The 22217-nt window shown below is 37.3% G+C and overlaps 1 protein-coding gene across 1 annotated transcript in view; it reads left to right on the top strand.

Moving 5' to 3' along the window:
• Positions 1-22217, top strand: part of ebf1b (EBF transcription factor 1b) — a 123553-nt gene that overhangs the window by 81647 nt on the left and 19689 nt on the right. Inside the window, exons 7-10 of the mRNA XM_063010988.1 lie at positions 1512-1593; positions 5132-5273; positions 11646-11776; positions 13857-13983. Of these exons, the coding sequence (XP_062867058.1) occupies positions 1512-1593; positions 5132-5273; positions 11646-11776; positions 13857-13983 (482 nt within the window). The remainder of the gene's footprint in view (positions 1-1511; positions 1594-5131; positions 5274-11645; positions 11777-13856; positions 13984-22217) is intronic.

Below are 22217 nucleotides of genomic sequence, written 5' to 3'. Positions count from 1 at the left end.
GTGCTATTGAAAGGTCAACACGAGCATGTGTAAGGCCACTTGGATCCCTCTAGATCTGTCACTGTAATTATTGACCTTTGTAATTAGTGTGCCCTTAACACAAGGCATGTCAGAGGTGTCCTGGTAATTATGAAAGCAGTAGGTGTGTGTGTTGTGCGAGGCATTTTCTTGTTTAACATTTCTGTCCTTCCTGCCGATAGTCCTTCAGTAACTATAATCACTGTGCCACTGAATCTGACACTTGAGTCGTAGACATAAGGAAGGGTAGGTATTAAACAGGCCTGAGATTAAGAATTTATTAATTCTACTGTTTGCATTCATGTCCTTTTGTATGTGTATGTGTGTGCGTGGGTGTGTATATATTTGTTTGTAATTTTCCCTGTACTAATTTCAATTAAGTAGTCTTACACAACCACAAATTTCTGATATTGACTCTTTTGACTCTTCGATTGTAAATATGAAAATGGTAAAGAAAAAATAAAAAAAAATTTTATCCTCCTTTTCCTATTTATCTAGTAAATAATAGTTTTGACTTACATTTTCTGCATTTGGCAGACGCTTTTATCCAAAGTGACTTACAGTACTGTGACAGTATACGGCCTAAGTGCCTTACTCAAGGGCCCAACAGTGACAACCTGGCTTGAGCCAGAGACTTTTGATTACTAGTTCAGCACTGTTAGCCTTTAACTTGCCCTTGACTTTGGTTTCTGTATTTGCAGTGCAGAAACTAAAACTTAATATTCATTTTTTTCAATCGCAATATCTTGGTCAGAGTCATGGTGGGTCTGGTTTTGCTGGGACACACTGGGTGAAATGCAGGATTGCCCTGGAAAAGAAGTCAATCCACCGTTGGGCTTCGGCCAGTCCCCCCTCAGACACAGACAGTCGTTTATGTAGTCTGTGCAATCATGTCTGATGGTTCAAACCCGCATATCAGTGGTAGTGCTATAGCAGGAGAACTTGGAAAATAAGGGATGAGCAGTGAGACTGTCCTAGCTTTTTAGTTGGCAAAAACTATACTATAAAAATGCACATATACCCAGATTGTGTGGCTGCTTATGCTTTTGCTAGTCAGAGCAGCTGGTATTTTGCTGGTACGACTTTAATGTCCATCTGTGACTGAGCTATCGGCCAGGCATGTTTTTGTTGTTTGACTTACAAGAGGGTGTGAGAAATTTTTTTTTGGTATAAATGTAGTTATCCATCCCTCTGTCTGTCTGTCTGTCTGTCTGTCTGTCTGTCTGTCTGTCTGTCTGTCTGTCTCTCTCTCTCTATCTCTCTCTCTCTTACACACACAAACACAAACTTGATAAAAACACAGCATCCTGAACTTAAACAAGGAGGAACATTTAAAAGTAAAATCTAAAAACTGAAATGTATTTCTTGTGTAAACAGATGGATCATTTGGGAGATGTTGGGTGTCTACACTTTTAGTGTATTGGATGGCATTGCTAAAAAAGCTTTGACTTTTGGGTGTTCTAACTATTTCTTTTCTTTTATTTCCCCCTCAGATTCTTCCTAAAGTTCTTCCTAAAATGCAACCAGAACTGCTTAAAGAATGCTGGCAACCCGCGAGACATGCGCCGCTTTCAGGTAAAAACGCATGGTGATTCATCTGTAGTATACAAATGATACAAACACTAATATTTTTCACACTTGCTATCTAACTTTTTTAATGTTTTTGAATTAATGCCTGCAACATTAGCAAAGATGGGTAGTGGCTCATCACTTTGTGCTGTTCTTCATAAGAGAATTGTCAATCAGTTTAAAAAACAACATTATGCACACACTACATAATATTGTACAAAAAAATTGTCCTTGTATGGCAAGGCCAGAAACCACTGATGACTGGGGGGGATCTACGAGCCCTGTGACAGCATTGCATGTGAAACTGTCAGGCTGCAGTGATAATTACAGCCACATGAGCTCGTGAGTACTTTGGTACTGTTGTCACTTAACACAGTCTGCATCACAAAATGCAACCTGAAACTTTATTACACAAAGAAAAAGCCAGACATAAACTTTATGTGGAATTGCTGCTGCTGCTGAGTTGTATGGGCTCAAGCTCATGTCAGATGGACTAAAAAACTGAGTCCACAGTTCAGTTTGTTTTTGGGTAAAGCAGATGTTAAGTTCTGTTCACCTAAGACTAAAAGGACCATCTAGACTTTTATCAACAAAAGATGCAAAATCCATTATCTGTCATATAATATGGGTGCATTTGCATGTGTACCATTGACAGAAACGTATATTGGAATTTTTTTTAAATTTCCCAGGAAGTCCATGGTTACTTTAGCAAGACCTGGCCAGATCTATCTTCTACAGAATCAGTTGCTGAATTAAATGCATTTTATGATAAATTAATTGTGACAGACATTTATACCCAGTGCAGAAAATGTGAATAAGAGAGAAAAACAGTCCCTTGGAGACTTCCCACTCACCACCAGCTTTTTTTTTTTTTTTTTCAAGAGGCCTCCTTTCAAAGATCAACTGCAATTAAAATGAGAGGCTCTCCACCAGGCCACCAGAGGACTGCCTCGGTTTAAGCCTTGCCCATTAATGCCAATCACAATGCCAAGCCCAAACCATTACCTCTCTGCTGTTGTCTCAGGGCACTTGAGTGCCACCCATGTTTTAATTGAATTAATCTATGCCAGTGCATATCAGCAATCAGTCCTTATAGCAGGAGATTCTGGGTCGGACGGACAAAGAATGAAGAGAGGCTGGAGGACTTTGATAAAGACGTGTGTGTGTGTGTGTGTGTGTGTGTGTGTGCTAGTGCTGAGAAGAGGGGATTAAAGACTTGAAGTGGTGCAATCACAGCACTTCAAGTAAAAAGCTTTATTCTACTTGAGTGTCACAAGGCCTAGCATAAATAAACATTCAGCATAACTTATTAACAATTAAATGGCATTAAAAGCTTTTTCACTTACTTCTAAAATGCATATACATCTTAACATATGTACGTTATAGTGGATTATTAATTTATGTACTTAATCCTGTTTAGGATTAAAAACACTGGGCATAAGGCAGGAATACACCTCGGACAGAAGGCCTTTCCATCGCATGCATTACACTCTCCCCTATTCATTTACACATAGAGGCAATTTAGAGCAGAAAATCTACCTACTGACACGTTTCAGGAAAACCAGACTATTTAAAACATACATACAAGCAAACACAAAATATGCCCCAAAGGTGAGAATCAAACCCAGGCCCACAGGACCCTGTTGCTGTATGGCACTCACAGTTCAGCTCCCTTAATTCAGTTCCTTTGAAATCATCGTTTGTATGGCACTTCTTTTAAAAAAGATTTTATGCCAGCTTTGCAGAAGTCCACATCCAGCCTCCCTACTAGGCAAGCATCAAGAAGACACTCCTGAACTTTTTAGAATAACAAAACTCTAAAGTACCAGTCCTTCTGGAAAGCCCAGATAATATTTGCCAAATAATTCTTAAATTATTTGTCATTTTTTTAAAATATGGAGAAAAAGTTGATTAAATAGATTTTGTCCAAGACAAATGTACAATCTACTAGTCTAGTTAGTAGTTAGTCTACTCCAGTGATGATGGATGTTGTCAGCTTTGCCTTGCATGCAAAATTGTATGTCCCTATTCTTTAAATCGTTTAATAATGTTATAGACTGTAGATGGTGAAATCACTAAATACCTTGCAATGATGTGTTGAGAAACATTTAATATAAACTGTCGGAATACTAGCTTGGAAACATCCTTGTTTGTAAACACTTGAGCCTTTGGTTAATGTTTCTTTTATATGCAATCCAGTGTTAATTTTGACAGCAAATTTTGATTTAGTTTTAGTCATAGTCTTTTGACTAAAATGTAATTTAGTTTTAGTCATAATTTAGTCATCTGAATTGTTTTAGTTTTAGTCTAGTTTTAGTCGACTAATTATCATAAGAATATAGTCGACTAAATCTGCAGTCAATTCAGTCGACTAAAATACATATTTGTTTGTTTATTAGGATTTTAACGTCATGTTTAAGCAGCAGTGACATTATGTTGCCATTATACTGCCAGCAGTGCCAGATGTTTCAGATTTGTTGTGTTTTTACCCGAGATCGCCCCACATGGTTTACACATCGTCTTGTTTTTCACGACGTCAAATGAGAAATGTGTCCATATATCGGCTCTCCTCTTTCTCCCTGTTGACATTGTGGAGTTAACCTAGTTCCATGAGTAAAGACAGTTCACAGGCTAGTCTGTTCTTCCCGGGTTTAGATCAAACTTGTGCGAGTGTGCGCTTAACGCGGTACTGCAAAAGATTAGTACTGATTGGATGGCTAATCGTCTTGTCCCGCCCCTCCACATACGCTAAAGTAGTTCTGATTGGATCTCTTTCTAACTTGTCCCTACCTTCCACAAAACTAAATCAGTTCTGATTGGATGTCGTCCCTGCCAAACATTTTCGTCTCGTTTTTATTCGTTGACGAAAGTGTCGATTCATTTCGTCATAGTTTTTATCTTTTTTTGTAGTTTTTATTTAGTCATCGTCTCGTTTTCGTCATGAAAAAAAGGTTCGTTGACGAAAACTATGACGAAAATCATTCGTCAACGAAATTAACACTGATGCAATCATGACAGCATCATCTGTTACCTAATAACCTGTTAAGCTGAGGGAAGTTCCAAAAACCAGTGCTTTTGATTATTCTCTAAACTAACAATGCCTCTGTCCCAAATGTTTACAAATATGTTGCAAATATGACGCATCAGATTAGGAATTAATGTATATTTGCAAAGAACAATAAAGTTGATGGTTAAATAATTTAATTCAATTACTTTCTTATATTACATGTAATAAAATTGTATATTGTCAGTTTTACAAAAAAAGTTTGCAAATGACTGTTTAATGTGCATTTTACTTGTCCCAACTTTTGAAATTGGTTACATTTCACAAAATCCATTGTGTGTGTGATGTGCTGTGTGTGGATCCTGTGTACCAGGATTTTGTACATCCGTGAAAAACAAAATTAATTTGTGAATTATGGAAAGCTCTCCTGGTATTTACTTTGGTCTTGAGTGTTGAACGAGCTTTGAATGTTTATACTGTAAGAAACATTAAAAAAGGAAATCTTAAAATATTTTCTTAATGTTTTCTTAACGTTTTTAGGTGGTAGTATCGACCACAGTGAGTGTGGAGGGCCACGTTCTTGCTGTGTCAGACAACATGTTTGTGCACAACAACTCAAAACATGGAAGGAGGGCACGGAGACTGGACCCCTCAGAGGGAACGCCGTCATATCTGGAACATGGTAAGCTGCTTTTTTTGCAGTACATTACAGACTGGTGTTAAAATTACTGTTTGTTATCATAACACAAACACCAGTTCATCACTTTGCATGCAGGTAACGTTGCAGGTAAAACAATGTTAACCAAGCATGCATTTTGCACATTTCAATGCACTTGTACAGTAATCTTTGCTTTATTTATAATGTGATGCCTACCAGATATTATTACATTTAAAGAGAGAGAGAGGGAGAGGTAGAGAGAGAGAGAAGTAGTGAGTTGATGGCTTGTGGCCAATGGGGACCCCTATCAGATCAAGTACACACACTCTTTATTATCTCATTATCAAGTCAAGTCAACTTTATTTATATAGCGCTTTTTACAATATACATTGTCTCAAAGCAACTTTACAAAATCCAGGACCAACAGATACAAAAACCCCTGTTGAGCAAGCCGAGGGCGACTGTGGCAAGGAAAAACTCCCTGAAAATTACAGGAAGAAACCTTGAGAGGAACCAGACTCAACAGGGCCCATCCTTCTTGGGTGGTCTGGAGGATACTTTAAATAAATACACGATTTACACAAATCATACAAACACAGAATTGAATGATCTAAAAGGCATACAGTGGTAATAAATAGATAAATAAACAATTAAATAATAATAGAGTTGTTATCCGCTCTAGTCTTCAATAAAGTCTGTAGTGATTTCTTGTCGTTGCAATTACTCCAGACCCGTCACATCTGACAGGAGCAGCATCGTTGTCCCGGCAGTCTCGACTTTAATCCTTAACCTCGGCGGGTAAACAGGTTTCCATCAGAATGCCCTCGGGGTAAAACAACAGAGAATGTAGTTAATAATGTACAATGCTAGTTGACAAACAGTTTTACAGAGAGTTTTAGACTCCGGCAGCCCTAATTATTACAGCATAACTAAAAGGGAGAGCGAGCAGGTAACAAGGTCATGAAGGCTTTCACAGGACATCAGCGCCCACCTCTCCTACCCAAACCAGAGTGATTGGACAAGAGAGGCAGAACGACAGCGACCCAACATCCCTGATCACCACAAGTTTCTATGACCAAGAACCCCCAAGCTCTGCGCCTTTGTCTATATTAATCAAAGGCCTGAGAAAATAAATATGTTTTCAGTTTAGACTTAAACATTGAGACTGTGTCCGAATACCGAACAGAGGCAGGAAGATTATTCCAAAGTTGTGGAGCTTTGTAAGAAAATGCTCTTCCACCAGCTTTGGTCTTTTTAATTTTAGGAACTATAAGTAACCCTGCATCTTGTGAACGAAGTGGACGTGCTGGGTTGTAGTAATTAATAAGCTCACTCAGATACTGTGGAGCCAGACCATGTAGCGCTTTATAGGTTAGTAAAAGTATTTTGTAATCAATGCGAAATTTAACTGGCAGCCAGTGTAGAGATGATAGAACAGGAGTAATATGGTCAAATTTTTTAGTTCTAGTTAGCACTCGAGCTGCTGCATTTTGAACTAACTGGAGTTTGTTTAAGGATCTACCAGAGCATCCAGTTAGAAGAGCATTACAATAATCTAACCGAGAAGTTATAAACGCATGGATCAGTTTTTCGGCGTCATTAACAGATAGTATATTTCTTATTTTAGAGATATTACGCAAATGATAGAAAGCAACTCTAGTAATATTATTAATGTGTGTATCAAAGGAAAGATCTGAATCTAGTGTGACGCCTAAGTTTTTTACATCTGGGCTGGGAGTAACAGAGAACGTGTTTAAGTTTAGCACCAGGTTAGACAACTTGTCTCTTGCAGCTTTAGAGCCAACAAGTAAAACCTCAGTTTTATCTGAATTAAGTAAAAGAAAATTACACGACATCCAGTTTTTTATGTCGTTTACACAATCTTCTATCTTACTGATTGTGTCAGTATCATTTGGTTTGGCTGATATATACAGCTGTGTGTCATCTGCATAGCAGTGAAAGTTTATGCCATGTTTATGAATAATTTCACCTAGTGGAAGCATATAGAGTGTAAATAATAGCGGTCCAAGTACCGACCCCTGTGGAACACCACACTTTACTTTTGTAGTTTCTGAGCATTTATTATTTACATAAACGAATTGAGAGCGGTCAGTCAAATATGATTGAAACCAAGAGAGTGCGAGTCCTTTAACACCTACTGTATTTTCTAGCCTCTCCAGTAAAATGTTATGATCGACCGTATCAAACGCTGCGCTAAGATCTAATAGAACAAGAAAAGAGACACATCCATTATCAGAAGACATTAACAACTCGTTAACTACTCTAATTAATGCGGTTTCGGTACTATGATTGGGTCTAAATCCTGATTGAAATTTTTCATGAATACAATTTTCATTCAAATAAGAACATAGCTGTTCAAATTATCAAATAGGCAGTGAGCCTTTGCCACTGACAATGAGATTACACACACACACACACACCACACACACACGCACAGCACACACACAACGCTCTCAATGCTATCCTTCCCACTTCACATACAGTGAATTTTTGTACATATTATTGTGTGTTTGTGTGTGTGTTTAAGAGATGGCTTTAACGTCACACTTCATACATTTCTCTAAGCTTTGACCCCCGTAAGTCTTGAAACCAATGATGCTGAGAAAGTAAGAATGAAGTACGGTTAATTAAAATGCATCCTTGTGTTCTCCACTACTCGGCTCCACTTTATTTTCCTTCCACACTCCAAAGTCCATGCCTATGATGGTGTTTAACATTGATCTTGAAATGATGAATCATGTGTAATTTGTAAGTGCCTCTCCTGTCATAGATGAAATGTAACCAAACTGTAAAGATGCCTTTAAAATCCTAATAAATAAATAAATAATTACTGCCACCTCCACCATGGTGAATTACGTATAATTTACACTCTAGTAATGGATGTCTTAAAAATCTATTTACTTTTAAATCAAAATCTTATTTCTCCAAGCTTTTACTGTGGTTGAAACCTATCTATGTAAATCACCTTAAGGTCTGGTTTAGCATGCACTTCTCCCCAATATTGACTACATTAGACAGTTTATTACTTGTCAATGTTTTGCTAGAAGTGTAATGTAATTAATGTGATTTAGTTAATATTAATGTAATTGTAAATGTGTTTGCATACTGTGTGTGTGTGTGTCACTGGGAGCAGCATGGTGAGCAGATGGTGCAAAGCGAGCCACAGAAAGTTTAATCCTATCAGATGGATTCATGCTTCCCCATCTGCTTAATCCAGCCACCAGTTCAGCCTCCGCCAAACTGCGCACTTATGCCAAGATTAGCGGCACACGCTGCACCTCGTCTTCTGTACTTCCTCACCTCCCTAAACTGCATTGTGTGTTCGGTGTGTGTGTGTGTTCGGTGTGTGTGTGTGTGTGTGTGTGTTTTCCACTTTCTGACATGCAAATAAAGCAGATTATCAGTTGTGTATAAAATGATAATCTGTTAAAAATTACAACAAAGAGGCTGTTTTTGAAATTAAAAACAAAACAGTTAATAGATAAAATAGACTTTTAAATTGTCTGGCTTGTGCAGCTGGTACATAGTAGATGTCACAAAGCAGCATGTTTTAGTTTTAGAGACTTGAGTCCAGCTTTTCAATGGCCACAAGAAACACAGTAACACCCTGGACATGGGCGCCAGTCCATTGCAGAGCAGACACACACACATACACACACCCATTCACCTACAGGGCAATCCAGTGTCTCCAATTAACCTGACTGCATGTTTTTGGACTGTGGGAGGAAACCGGAGCTCCCGGAGGAAACCCACGCAGACACGGGGACAACATGCAAACTCCCGCACAGAAAGGACCTGAACCACCCCGCCTGGGGATCAAACCCAGGACCTTCTTTCTGTGAGGCGGTGCTACCCACCGAGCCACCGTGGAGAATGAAGCAGTTAGTGAAAATTAAACAAACATGTTAAATAATGGCATAATAAATTATCTAATAAATAGCTTAAGTTGTTATCATTTTTATTACATTTTATATTTATTTATTGATGTAGGATAAGATTTTTTTATTGATCCCCCTGGAGGGACTTTGAGTGTTACAGCAGTTCCAGCACAGGGTAAATGAAATAGGGTAAATAATGAAATAAAAATACTATATAAGAGCATTTATATAAAGTAATTCACTATATAGGACCAGCAACAAGTAATTTAGCCAATTCCAAATGACTCACTTGTTTATTTTTATTCATATGCCTGCAATTGCTTAGCAAACTAAATTTTGAAGAAAAATTAAAGGAACTCAAGAAAAAAGACTGTGCCAAAACCTACCATCATCTGGTACTTGCTTTTCCCAAGTTTTGGAATTTCCTTGTATCTGCCTGCATGATCAGAAATGGCACAGTGGCGGTCTTTCTCTTTCTTTCTGCAGTTTATTACAGTAAAGGCCACTATTAGGAAACTAAACACAGAGGTCAACTTTAGCAGGCTAAGCAGATAAATTGCTTTCATTGCCCCCTGCTAGTGCAGAACTCTCCCTCTCTATGGAAGGAGGACAGATGTAATAAGTGAACTGACCTTTCTCCATGCCGTTCCCTATACTCCATGACAACAATTTAGAACCACCACAGAGAGCAACAAAAATGTACACCAGCACCCTGTGACAAAATCACTTGACATGTGCAGTGTGAGGTCCGCAGTTAACTTACTACAATACTGTCTGTTTTATGCTTATTAGACCTGTAATTACAGTAAATCTTGTTTTAGACACTAATCAAAAACAGGTTAAGCTCTAGTAAGCTCTTGTCCAGGAGACCTAATGTAAATGAGAGTGCACTGTTACCTGCTGTAGATCTTTTGTCTTAAATATCAGAAATAAAATAACTTCATCAGGTGTCTTATAGAATGTTTTATAGATTTATTTATCTGTGGACTCGGGTTGAACTAGTTTATATTAATCTATAGCAATGCTGTAGCATTATACAGTAATTTACTATTTCCCCACTGTTTTTCTAAGATAAAATCCCTAACATAAACATGTTTACTGGGTGATCATTTGTTTTTATGCCTGATATGCACTGTAAGAGCTGTGAACCACCAGCAATCTTTCCAGGCCATGTGGTGTGGGACCCCTAGTTAAATCCAGCTGTGTGAGCTTTTCCAGTGACTTTTGTGCATGTTTTGTTTTCTGCTCTGGCTTTCGAAAACAGAGATGCAGAGGTGTCATACGACCTCCCATGATCCCCTCAACCTGATGAAACAAACCACATTAGGCCCTCACCTCTAACCTTGAGGGTAACAAAAGTTAAAGCACACATACTGCATTCTCCAGGAACATTTACCATTACCTTTCAGTAGAGCTGTTGATAGGTTTCAACAATCAGAACACAATGTATCAAAGGTTATTAATTAATGGCATTATTGGAGCATGAACTAGTGTCCTCCAGATCATATGAAAAATGCCTTTCTGTTGCACCACTTGGGAGCTATAGATGTTCTTTTACTGAACCACAGTGCAATTAACATCATTGAAAACCCATGTGCAAAATTCAACTTGGAAGAAGAGCTTGGATTGTTTTACTTGATCAGCAATTTGGCTAATGTGATAATCAGTATTAATGATGCAAAAAATAATAATGATAAACAGTAATAATGATACAAAGAATCTTCACCATAAGGTTAATGTGACTTTTAGCTAACCCTTAAATCTAATGTCGAATATCCATGTGCACTATTATTCAACCCCCAGCCTCAGCACATGCCAACATGCTTCTGGTACCTCTCTTGTAAAATCTTTACCCATTCTTCTGACACAAAATCTTCCAGCTCAATAAGGTTTGATGGCTTTTGTGCAGTGACTGCTTTCTTTAAATGTCGCCAAAGATTTTCTATGGGATTTAAATTTGAAGACTGAAAAGGCCATTCCATCATATTCCAGGATTGATTTCTTAACCATGCTTTGGTTGACTTGGAGATGTGCTTGCGATCACTATCTTGTTTCCATTTATGACCAGATTCACCATCATCATTCAGTTTTACCACAGAAAGCAGAACATTGCCTTGGTATTTTTGTAAATCCATGATGCCATGCATATGGTCAAGACTGCCAGTGCCTAAATTATTAGCCTCCATGCTGATAAGAAGAATAGTGTGACAGGTCAGGAGGGTTGTGTGTTGTGTAGTCTGGCCATGAAGTCCGTAGTTGTTAAGTGATGATCTTACGGTTGCCACTGTTTTATTTGTCCCAGCCTTCATCAGATCATCCTGTCAGGAGAAATAATTTTTTCTTTGTTTTCTTGATTTAATCACAGTTCTGGGCTACGTTTCATGATGCACCATAAGTTTGTAATGCTGCACAATAATAAGCTTTTTAACACACAATGATGTATTTGTCATTTTCTCTTTTTCACATGGTTTCTTTTGGTACTACTATTGGAAAGCAGCAGCACCTTGTGTTAAAGCCATCAGCCCAAGTGAAGGATGGACAACTGGGGGCGCTACAGTAATAATTATTGGTGACAATTTCTTTGACGGACTTCAGGTCATCTTCGGAACCATGCTGGTCTGGAGTGAGGTGAGTAAACCTGTTTGAAAAACCTTTATAATCCACTTTCTTGATTTTGGACAAACATTATTTGCCATTTCCAACATGTCTGTATAGCTAGACTATTACACAGACATTTGCAAAAATTGTGGTTTGTCTGACAGTTGCCCCAGGTGATATGGCCTGAGATTTCTTGAAGTACACAAGCCCCATAACCAAAAACGGAGAACAGCTTGTTAAACAGTAAGGAATGGCCCATGACTGGCTCATGTTAGTGTAGTTCCAGGCATGTCCCACTGGAGGAAGACTATAGGGCAAGCCTAGGACCCAGTAAAGTATTATATCTCACAGTTAGCCTGGGAATGTCTGGAAATACCCCAGAAGAAACTAATGTTTGTGGCTATGAAGAAAAAAGTCTGACTATCTATTTAATCTTGTTGCCACCACAACCCCTACCAGAAAAATAGAATTTAAAATAAAATGAAACATAATTTCATGTCAAGCATTTTAGTAATTAGTCTCAATATAAGCCAATTATTTGAGTCCTTTATAGCTTTGTGTTCCTTATACAGATATTTTCTCATTCAAGTATTAACTGCATTGCATCTGCAATACTATTTATTCAGCATTTTGAAGATGCTCAAGATAACATGAATTCACTTGCAGAATAATGAGCATGCATGCTACCAGAACAGAAAGCGCGAGTAGTGGGGTTATGTGTATAAGTGCTAGTTATGACAACCTACATCTGGGACACATTTACTGCCCTGAATTGCCTCCTCCCCCTTTAGCTGTTCCTGTGCTCGTCATAACATTTTGACCTTCTGCTCTAACCTCATAGCCCCTAAATGAGGAGGCCCACCCAAAGCCCTTTCAGCTGTACCCATCAGCTATGGATCTGATTACACCTCTTAGAGGAAAAAAAGAGAGAAGATTGTACATCATTCATTTTTGTGTGTGTGTATGTTTTTGAATCACTTCTTGCTGGATTTACAAAATACATTATTTATTCTTTTGTTTTCTAATGAAATTTTAATCACAGTGGCTGTTGAGTGGGTCATAAATAGCTCTGATTAGTACTGAAGAAGTATGTATGACTAAGTCAATGTTTACAATGAATTATTTTTTTCTGGGGGTTTGTTTTAAAGGTCACATACTGACATTCCAATCTTAATTTCAAATCTAGAGACTTATAATTAATGCTTTAACAAAACATTACCAAAGAAGATAATACTACACTCTATCTTTCAACAGTTAAACTAAGTTCTTATTCATTAAATGTGTATTTCTACAAACTCTATTTCCAGAAAAGTGGGGACATTTTGTAAAATGCTATAAAATATGAATCTGTGATTAGTTTCTTCTTTATTTAATCTTTATTTAACTGATAAAAGTAGAAAGAAAATGTTTTCAATGTCTCCACTGATCAACTTTGTATTTAGTAAATATAAGTTCATTTAGAATTTGATGCCTGCAACACAAATAAGTTGGGACAGAGGCATGTTTCACACTGTTCTTTATCACTTTTTTTAATGAGACTTTTTAATAGTTTGGGAACTGAGGACACTAATTGTTGCAGTTTTCTTCACTGTTGCTTGATACAAGAATTCACCTGTTCAACAGTCTATGATCACTGTCGTCTGATTCTCCTCTTCGTTATTTACATCACACTTATCATACCTTTTTGGTGAGAGAATGATCTGGACTACAGGCAGGCCAGTCAAGCATACAGACTCCCTGTCTATGAAGCTGTGCTATTATAGCTTATATACAATCGGGCCTGGTATTGTCTTGCTGAAATAATTATAGACTTGCTGGGAAAAGGCATTCTCTTGATAGCAACACATGTGAAATATACACTTTGGATCAGTGGTACCTTCACACATATGCAAGTCACCCATGCTTGCATATCAATTTGTTTACATTTACAAACAACAATAAAGATGATCAGTAAAAACACTGGAAACATTTTCTACTTTTGTCAAATAAAGATTTAAGTTCACTGACAATCACAGATTCTTCTTTTTATTGCATTTTACAAATTGTCCCAACTTTTCTAAAAATGGAGTTTGTACATAGTAAGTGAGACTTTTTCTTTTTGTTCTATCAGCTCATTACGCCTCATGCCATTCGGGTACAGACGCCGCCTCGACACATCCCTGGGGTTGTGGAGGTCACGCTCTCCTACAAGTCCAAACAGTTCTGCAAAGGCACACCAGGCCGATTTATTTACACTGGTAAGCTGTCATGTACAGAAATATTACAAATGCATACACTTTATAAATACTGACACATTTAATTATCCCTGTGTAAGAAAAGTGATTGTTCTTAAACAATACATTTTCATTGTATATGAAATGTTGTGGGTAATGAAACAAACATAAATTATATATTGTGTTAAAATGGCTAGCTTGATTAAATAAATTAATTAATAAATTAATAAATTGAGCTTTTAAGTGCCGGACATAAAACAGTTTGCCCTGATGTTCAGACAACACCGTAATGGTCATGTTTCCAGAGGAGCATAATTGATCTTGTTTTATGGTTGGAGGTAGGGTATTCATCTTTTGATCAAAGTAACACTATTCAGTTTTTGGTTCTTTGTTTTTATGTACAAGAAAGTTAACCATTTTTGCCCTCCTCTAAATGTGTGTGTTCTGCCCAACTTCAGTTCAAAAGCATGTAAGGGCCAAATTCATTTGTTTTGGAGGAAGCAGGTGAAAATGGGTGCAAATAGCAACAACTGTCCTGGAGAAAATGATGCTTTATATAAAACAAATGGGTCCAGTTTCCTCTACCAAAACACCCAGTCTGCTCTCAGATCAGCCACAAATTACAGCAATAAAGAAAAGTGGAAATAAAGTAAATCTGTATGTGTTTATGCTATTAGCAGTCTATATAGCTCGTAATTTCAGTCATCTGTGATCATTTATCTGCATTGCTCCTATATTGTGTCTTAGAAATGCAAAGAAAGAGCACACACACACACACACACACACACACACAACAACACAAAACCGAATAAAAAAGAGTTCAACAGGAGGGTATTGTTTCCATAATTACTGTAGATGGGGAGATAGTAATAAGCACTGCTTGTAAACACTCTTACAGTTCAGCTAGACAAACAGTGGGCACTTTATTAGTCTCCATCTTGAAGCCATTTGAAGTAAAAAGGAAAGAAACGATCTGTGAAGATTTCCGGATTGTGCACAAACACATTTGGATGCAAAAACACTTATTTCAGATGCATCCATTTTCCAAAAGTACGCTCATAGAGCAGTTCACCGAGAACCAATTAAAATAAGTGGAATTAATCCCAGAACAATCTGAACAGCATTCTAATAAGTAACATTTCCATTTTAGATTTCCATCCACTCGTTTTATCCTCTGGTAAAATTTATTTTAATTAGCTTGGTCTTTGCGCCAAACCCACATGCTCTTGTATAAACATAGGGAAGTTGGGGCAAATCCTTACATGTGGAAGCACTGAGCTTAAGGCACACCTCTAAAGCCAAAACCACCAATTAATGCCATAAGATCAAGGGTCAAACTCATAAGAGCTCATTAGCAACTTGCTAATGCTCTGTTTGCAAAGTTTGTATTTGCTAGTTTTAAAACATTGGGGTTTACCTCAAATATCCAAACAAGAACATACTGCACACTTGAAAGAGATTTAAATCAAACACTACAGTTATTCTCTTTTCTTGGCTAGAGGGGTTAAAACTGGGTAATAAGAGTTAATAAGAGTTTTTGTGGGTGTGTAGTTTACTTATTTAGATTTTTATAGCCACACAATAAATTTACAAATGAAATACTTCCTTTTTTTCTCAGAACTTTTAGCTCAGGTGAAATGTCTTTTATAACTTTCAGTCTGCAGCTGCATAGCCATTTTAAACAAGCCTTGACTCCAACTCTTTCCTCCTCCTTGATCTTGTTCAATTTCTAGGTAAAACAGGTGCTTGGTGACTGGCAGCTGGCTTTGGCATGGCTAGTACCCAGTGGACAGCTGGCAAAGTTAATCAGTCTCTGTTAGTAAACCTTGCGGGCAGCAGTTTTAAAATTGCTAGCTCCGCAGAGCTAATTAAATCGATACAGGCAGAACCACGGACACCTCCTGCCAGGCACGGCTAGGTGCTAATCAGTGGCTACCTGGGAACTGTCAGTTTTCTATCACGATGTGTAACCAGCAGGATCGCTCAGCCGAGATAAAGAATCTTAGTCAAACTGTGAATGATTTGTCATGTACAAAAAATAAATACAAGATCTCTAAATAATGGAAGACTTCAAAGTAAAGGTAAAATAATACAAATTAAGTGTGCTACAGATCTGAATTTTAATCTAATTTGTTACTTTGCAAATTGTAATAAATTATCTTTTACCTGCCACTGTAAAATAATCAGTTGGACTTAATGGTCAAGATTGGTAGAGTTGCCATAGTTGCAAAGGTATGTTGTCTTAAACACATTAAAATAACAATCAAGATGCATTGTCAAATGTAAAACTATAACAGTGGTGCATTTTAAACAGATCATAACCCCTTAGTTTCTCTCTATTTTTCTCTTGCTATTTTTGAGGAAAACATTTAATTAATGCCATTTGAAATTCACTTCTAACTCTAAATGAGATGTTCCCTTCAGAAACGACAGTTCTGACGGATTATCTAAAGTGAACGCTTTCTCTCATCTCTGATTGGAATAACCCTACAAGTGGCTCTAAGGGCAGTTCCACTTCAGGGTGTCTTTGTAGGGATTATTTCAGATTGGACAACAGCCCAAATTCCAACTCTAAGACTGAATATTCATGTAGGCTCAGTTAATATTACATGGGCAGTGATGGCTCAGCGGTTAGGGTACTGGACTAGTAATCAGAAGGTTGTGAGTTCAAGCCTCACCACCACCATCAATGTACGACTGTTGGGCCCCTGACCTTTAATTGCTCAAACTGCTCAAATTGAGCAAACCTTTAAGTGATCAAACTGTATTCGAATACAATTGTAGGTTGCTTTGGATAAAAACGTCTGCTAAATTCTGCAAATGCCCCCGTCGTTAAACAACAATGACCTCATAATCTCTGTTTGTAATAATGTATGTCTGTATGAAGTCACACAAACACACAAAGTAAAAGTTTAATATGCAATCAAACACTCAGGCCAACAGTAGATATTAAGGGGCATGCACACCCAATGACAGAAAAATGTCTAACAAGAATAATTTTCCCTAATTATTGTAGATGTCAGTACTCACCACCTTTTTCATTCCAGCTGTCCTGTCTTACCATAAAAATCTTAGTTTGACAAGTTCCACATCTTCAGGATAACAAATTCTAACAGTACCAGAGAAAGATGGGGGGAAATTTATAAAAAAGACAATATATGATTCTCTATTGATCTTAAGTGTGGTGGCTTCAAGAAAATAATTCATTTATAAGAAAAAGGGAAGAATAAAGCAATATTTCAGAGATATTGAACGTTATCCTGGCGAGTGGATCAATTCCCCTGAGCCCTTGTCCTAAGATCACACCTAGAGGAGGGAGATGACAAGCTGAGGGAATTGCAATACATCCACATGTTCATTACTGCATTATTAGGCCAGGCTACATGGAGCCATGGAAATGAGGGTAAAGCTAAATCATCTTCTGTGATGTTATGGGGGTTTTAACCCTCTGGAGCTAAAATCATTCCTGCAGACAGTCATGTCCAAATTAAGTTGGCTGGATATACTGACCCAAATTGACCATTAAAAACAGTTTGTTGCTCAGTCAGCAGTAATATTAGAAGTGGCCTAGTACAAACAGTAGAAGAGTTTGATCTTAAATCCTTAAAAAATTCCACTAGACAAACTAAGTAACTATTAAATTGAGATCTTATTAGTTTTAAGCAGATTTAAATGGCACAATATAGCAAATAATTGAAATTGTAGGCTGTGAAAGATAATGTGTGCATTTTTCACAATCACCTCACATTTAGCGGCGTTTGGTACTAAAATAAAACAAAGAAAAACATATAACTGCTGTCGGATTTTATGTTGTCAGTTGTATTAAGACATCATAAATGTAAAAACAAAGTAAATAAATGTCACAGCTGTAGCAGCTTATGGCATCACAAGATACAGACCTTGAACATCATGAGCAATATATCACCTGCTTATATTATGCAGGGTCAGGGATAGATTGGTTGACCTAAATTGTCTTCCGAGCCCCTGTCAAAACTTGTAATGACTCTAAATTCTCTTAGGGTAAAAACATGTTTGATGTGTACTGTCGAATAAATACTTAAACAGTATTGTGATATAATTTTTATGCTTGTCTTTAAGTGACTAGGTAATTTCTATTCCGGTACATTGTAAATAAAGGATATTTCCTTCAATTGATTCCTCCTCCACCTCCTTCTCCTCCTCTATCCACCTTCCTCAACTCATACCATCCTCCCCTCTAGATCATTATTGTGAAATATGATGAGGCTTGCATCTGCCCTCATGAAATTTCAATGAGCATTGATCTGTGTGATTGCAGGAGATCTACACAATGTGGTGAGAGAGAGAGGGAGAGGGTTTTCTTTTTTATTCATTTATTGATGCATGTATCACAGTAGGAAAGCTGAACTAAGGAGATACCTTAACCTTTATTTTTAAAGTTTTTAAGTTTATAATTTTTTTAAGGGACATAAGTGAGGCCCTTACTTCTACTGTAACATCCACCCTGGTCTTTCCTCCAGTGTGGCCTTCTCTATGACAATGATTCGTGTGCACTCTGTGTTTTCAGTTTCTGTTTCCCCCGTCCTGTTTACGCCCTTTGTAGGTGATTTGCTCTCAGTCATTCTATACACCTGTTTCCCATTGTCTTTATAATTAGTTAGTTTACATGTACTGTACATCTGTTTGTCCCTTTGTTCCTGGTCAAGTTGCAGCTTCAATATGCATACAAAGCACTTTCTAGTCAAATGCTTCTTTGTTTTCTTGTGTTTAGTTTAGTGTTTCTTGGTTTTTTAGATATAGTGCCTAGTCCTGTTACCCTGCCTTTGTTTAGTTCCTTGAAGTATACCCTTTGTAAATATATTCTTTTGTTTGTTTATTAGGATTTTAATGTCATGTTTTACACTTTTGGTTACATTCATGACAGGAACGGTAGTTACTCATTACACAATGTTAATCAGTTCACACAAGGTTATATTGAACACAGTCATGGACAATTTAATATTTTCAATTCACCTCACTTGCATGTCTTTTTACTGTGGGAGGAAACCGGAGCACCTGAAGGAAACCCATGCAGACACGGGGAGAACATACAAACTCCACACTTTCATTATCTTACATCTGTTTCATTAAACATATGTGTGAATTTAATGTTAGCCATGAGTTCTAGTAATTCATATTAAGAAAAAAAGGCAACATGGTAAGCAGGTTAGCATAAGAAATACCAAGGGGAAATAATAAACCAACGTGCTTGAGCAAATTGAAACCCTGTGGCAGTTTAAAGCAAACAACAATAATTGTATTATAAATAGTTCTAGTGTGGTTAGCAGTTGTTTCACATATTCTTCTGGCTATAGTGAAAATTTAGACCAACAGCAGTCCTACTTCCTCATTTTAGCGGGCAGTGGGTACATGATTGGTAGATGATATGGGTGTTGATGGGTGTTTCAGCTTACTGAACATCTAAATAACTTCAAGAGTTACTGTACAGTGCAAGGATATGTACCAGGCAGAATGTGTTCAAAGGGGTTGCAAACTTTTTATTGGAACTACAGTATATACATCAGTGTGTTTTTGTTCTTTTGGCATAACAAATTCGGGTCTGCTAGAGTCTTCATGTCTGGGAAGATTTGAAAGATATTTTGCACAGAATAAAAAAAATCAGAGGAGTAGATTTGTATATAAGTTTGTATGTGTATGTGTGTATATGTGTATATACAGTATATATATATATATATATATATATACAGTGGGGCCAAAAAGTATTTAGTCAGCCACTGATTGTGCAAGTTCTCCTACTTAGAAAGATGAGAGAGGTCTGTAATTTTCATCATAGGTACACTTCAACTATGAGAGACAAAATGGACATGATCCTTAACATGGATCAGTCGTCCTGTCCCCTTTGCAGAAAAACAGCCCCAAAGCATGATGTTTCCACCCCCATGCTTCACAGTAGGTATGGTGTTTACTTAGCATTCTTCTTCCTCCAAACACGAGGAGTTGAGTTTTTACCAAAAAGTTCCATTTTGGTTTCATCTGACCACATGATATTCTCCCAATCCTCTTCTGGATCATCCATAAGCTCTCTGGCAAACTTCAGACGGGCCTGGACATGTACTGGCTTAAGCAGGGGGACACGCCTGGCACTGCAGGATTTGAGTCCCTCTCTGCGTGGTGTGTTACTGATGGTAGCCTTTGTTACTTTGGTCCCAGCTCTCTGCAGGTCATTCATCTAGTTCTGGGATATTTTGCTCACCGTTCTCATGATCATTTTGACCCCACGGGATCGAGGGAGATTATCAATGGTCTTGTATGTCTTCCATTTTCTTACAATTGCTCCCACAGTTGATTTATTCACACCAACCTGCTTGCCTATTGTAGATTCACTCCTCCCAGCCTGGTGCAGGTCTACAATTTTCTTCCTGGTGTCCTTTGACAGCTCTTTGGTCTTGGCCATGGTTGACTGTTTGAGGCTGTGGACAGGTGTCTTTTATACAGATAACAAGGTCAAACAGGTGCCATTAATACAGGTAACGAGTGGAGTACAGAAGAGCTTCTTAAAGAATAAGTTACAGGTCTGTGAGAGCCAGAAATCTTGCTTGCTTGTGGGTGACCAAATACTTATTTTCCACCATAATTTACAAATAAATTCTTTAAAAATCCTACAATGTGATTTCCTGGATTTTTTTTTCTCATTTTGTCTCTCATAGTTGAAGTGTACCTATGATGAAAATTACAGACCTCTCTCATCTTTCTAAGTAGGAGAACTTGCACAATCAGTGGCTGACCCGATTGTCGATTACGATTTCGATTTTTTTTTTCTTGTATAATGCAATTAAAATAAGACTCAAATTTCTTTTTTTGTATTATAATTAAAGGCTGCAGAAGTGCAAAAATAGTAACAGCACCACCTATAATTATCCTTTTAAGGGACTCAAACTTTATAACAATAACGATATCACAAACATTAACAATAATTAAAACAAAATAGATCTAAATGATCTATATCCTTATCTATCTATATCTAAGAATAGCTCACAAACAACTTTTATTTTAAATAATGTTCAGCAGAACCTCCTTACATTAGGAAAAAAACTACAAAAAGCTGTCATTTTAGTCCCATAAAACTTTTAAACTGTATTAACCACTATTATGTGTCGTAGAATGATTCGATTCTATTGAACGGCCCTTTAAGCCAAAATAAAGGAACCGATTCGCGCATTTGGGAGTCGTTACATACATACGGCTCTTTAAAAGGAACCGAGACAAAAGATCCGACTCCCTATCGCAGAATTCACTGCAGCAGTTTCCCAGACGCGATTTTTTTACTCAGTAACGGATGTGATTTAAAATGTAGCGAATTACAATTCTTAGTACAAAACTTACTTAAGTAAAAGTAAAATTACAGGCTGTAAAATCTACTTTAAAAAGTACAAGTACACAAAAAACGACTCAATTACAGTAACGCGAGTAAATGTAATTCGTTACTTTCCAGCCAATCCTGATCGCGCTCATCGGCTCCGTGTTTTGATTCAGTTCAGCGGTGTTTAATTCAGTGAATCTTAATTAAACTCTTCTGTTTGTGTCTTGTTTTGCCGATCGTGTTTGCGCTCCTTATTACTGAATCTAACCGTTAGCGTGTATAATCCTTGTTGTCTTCCGTTTACTGTTTTGGTCTATCCTCTGGTTTTGGACTCTACCTGGTTTTGTACACTGTTTTCGCCCTTTTTATATTAAACTTTCCCTGATTTATATTCCGCGGGCGTCTGGTCAGTTTCTGCCTCGTGACATGTTGGTATTTTAATTAAAATATAAAGTATGTAAACAATCGCGATTGTCACATTCTAACATCGGGTGAAAACGTTCATGCGAATTAACCGAATTAATCGTGAATATCGCCCAGCCCTAGGCTGACTAAATACTTTTTGGCCCCACTGTATATATATATATATATACTGTATATATATATATATATATATATATATATATATATATATATATATATATATATATATACACAGTGTATCACAAAAGTGAGTACACCCCTCACATTTCTGCAGATATTTAAGTATATCTTTTCATGGGACAACACTGACAAAATGACACTTTGACACAATGAAAAGTAGTCTGTGTGCAGCTTATATAACAGTGTAAATTTATTCTTCCCTCAAAATAACTCAATATACAGCCATTAATGTCTAAACCACCAGCAACAAAAGTGAGTACACCCCTTAGTGAAAGTTCCTGAAGTGTCAATATTTTGTGTGGCCACCATTATTTCC

This window comes from Trichomycterus rosablanca, chromosome 16 (genome assembly GCF_030014385.1).
Source record: "Trichomycterus rosablanca isolate fTriRos1 chromosome 16, fTriRos1.hap1, whole genome shotgun sequence".
NCBI lineage: Eukaryota > Metazoa > Chordata > Actinopteri > Siluriformes > Trichomycteridae > Trichomycterus > Trichomycterus rosablanca.
This window is presented reverse-complemented; position numbering and strand designations above follow the sequence as displayed.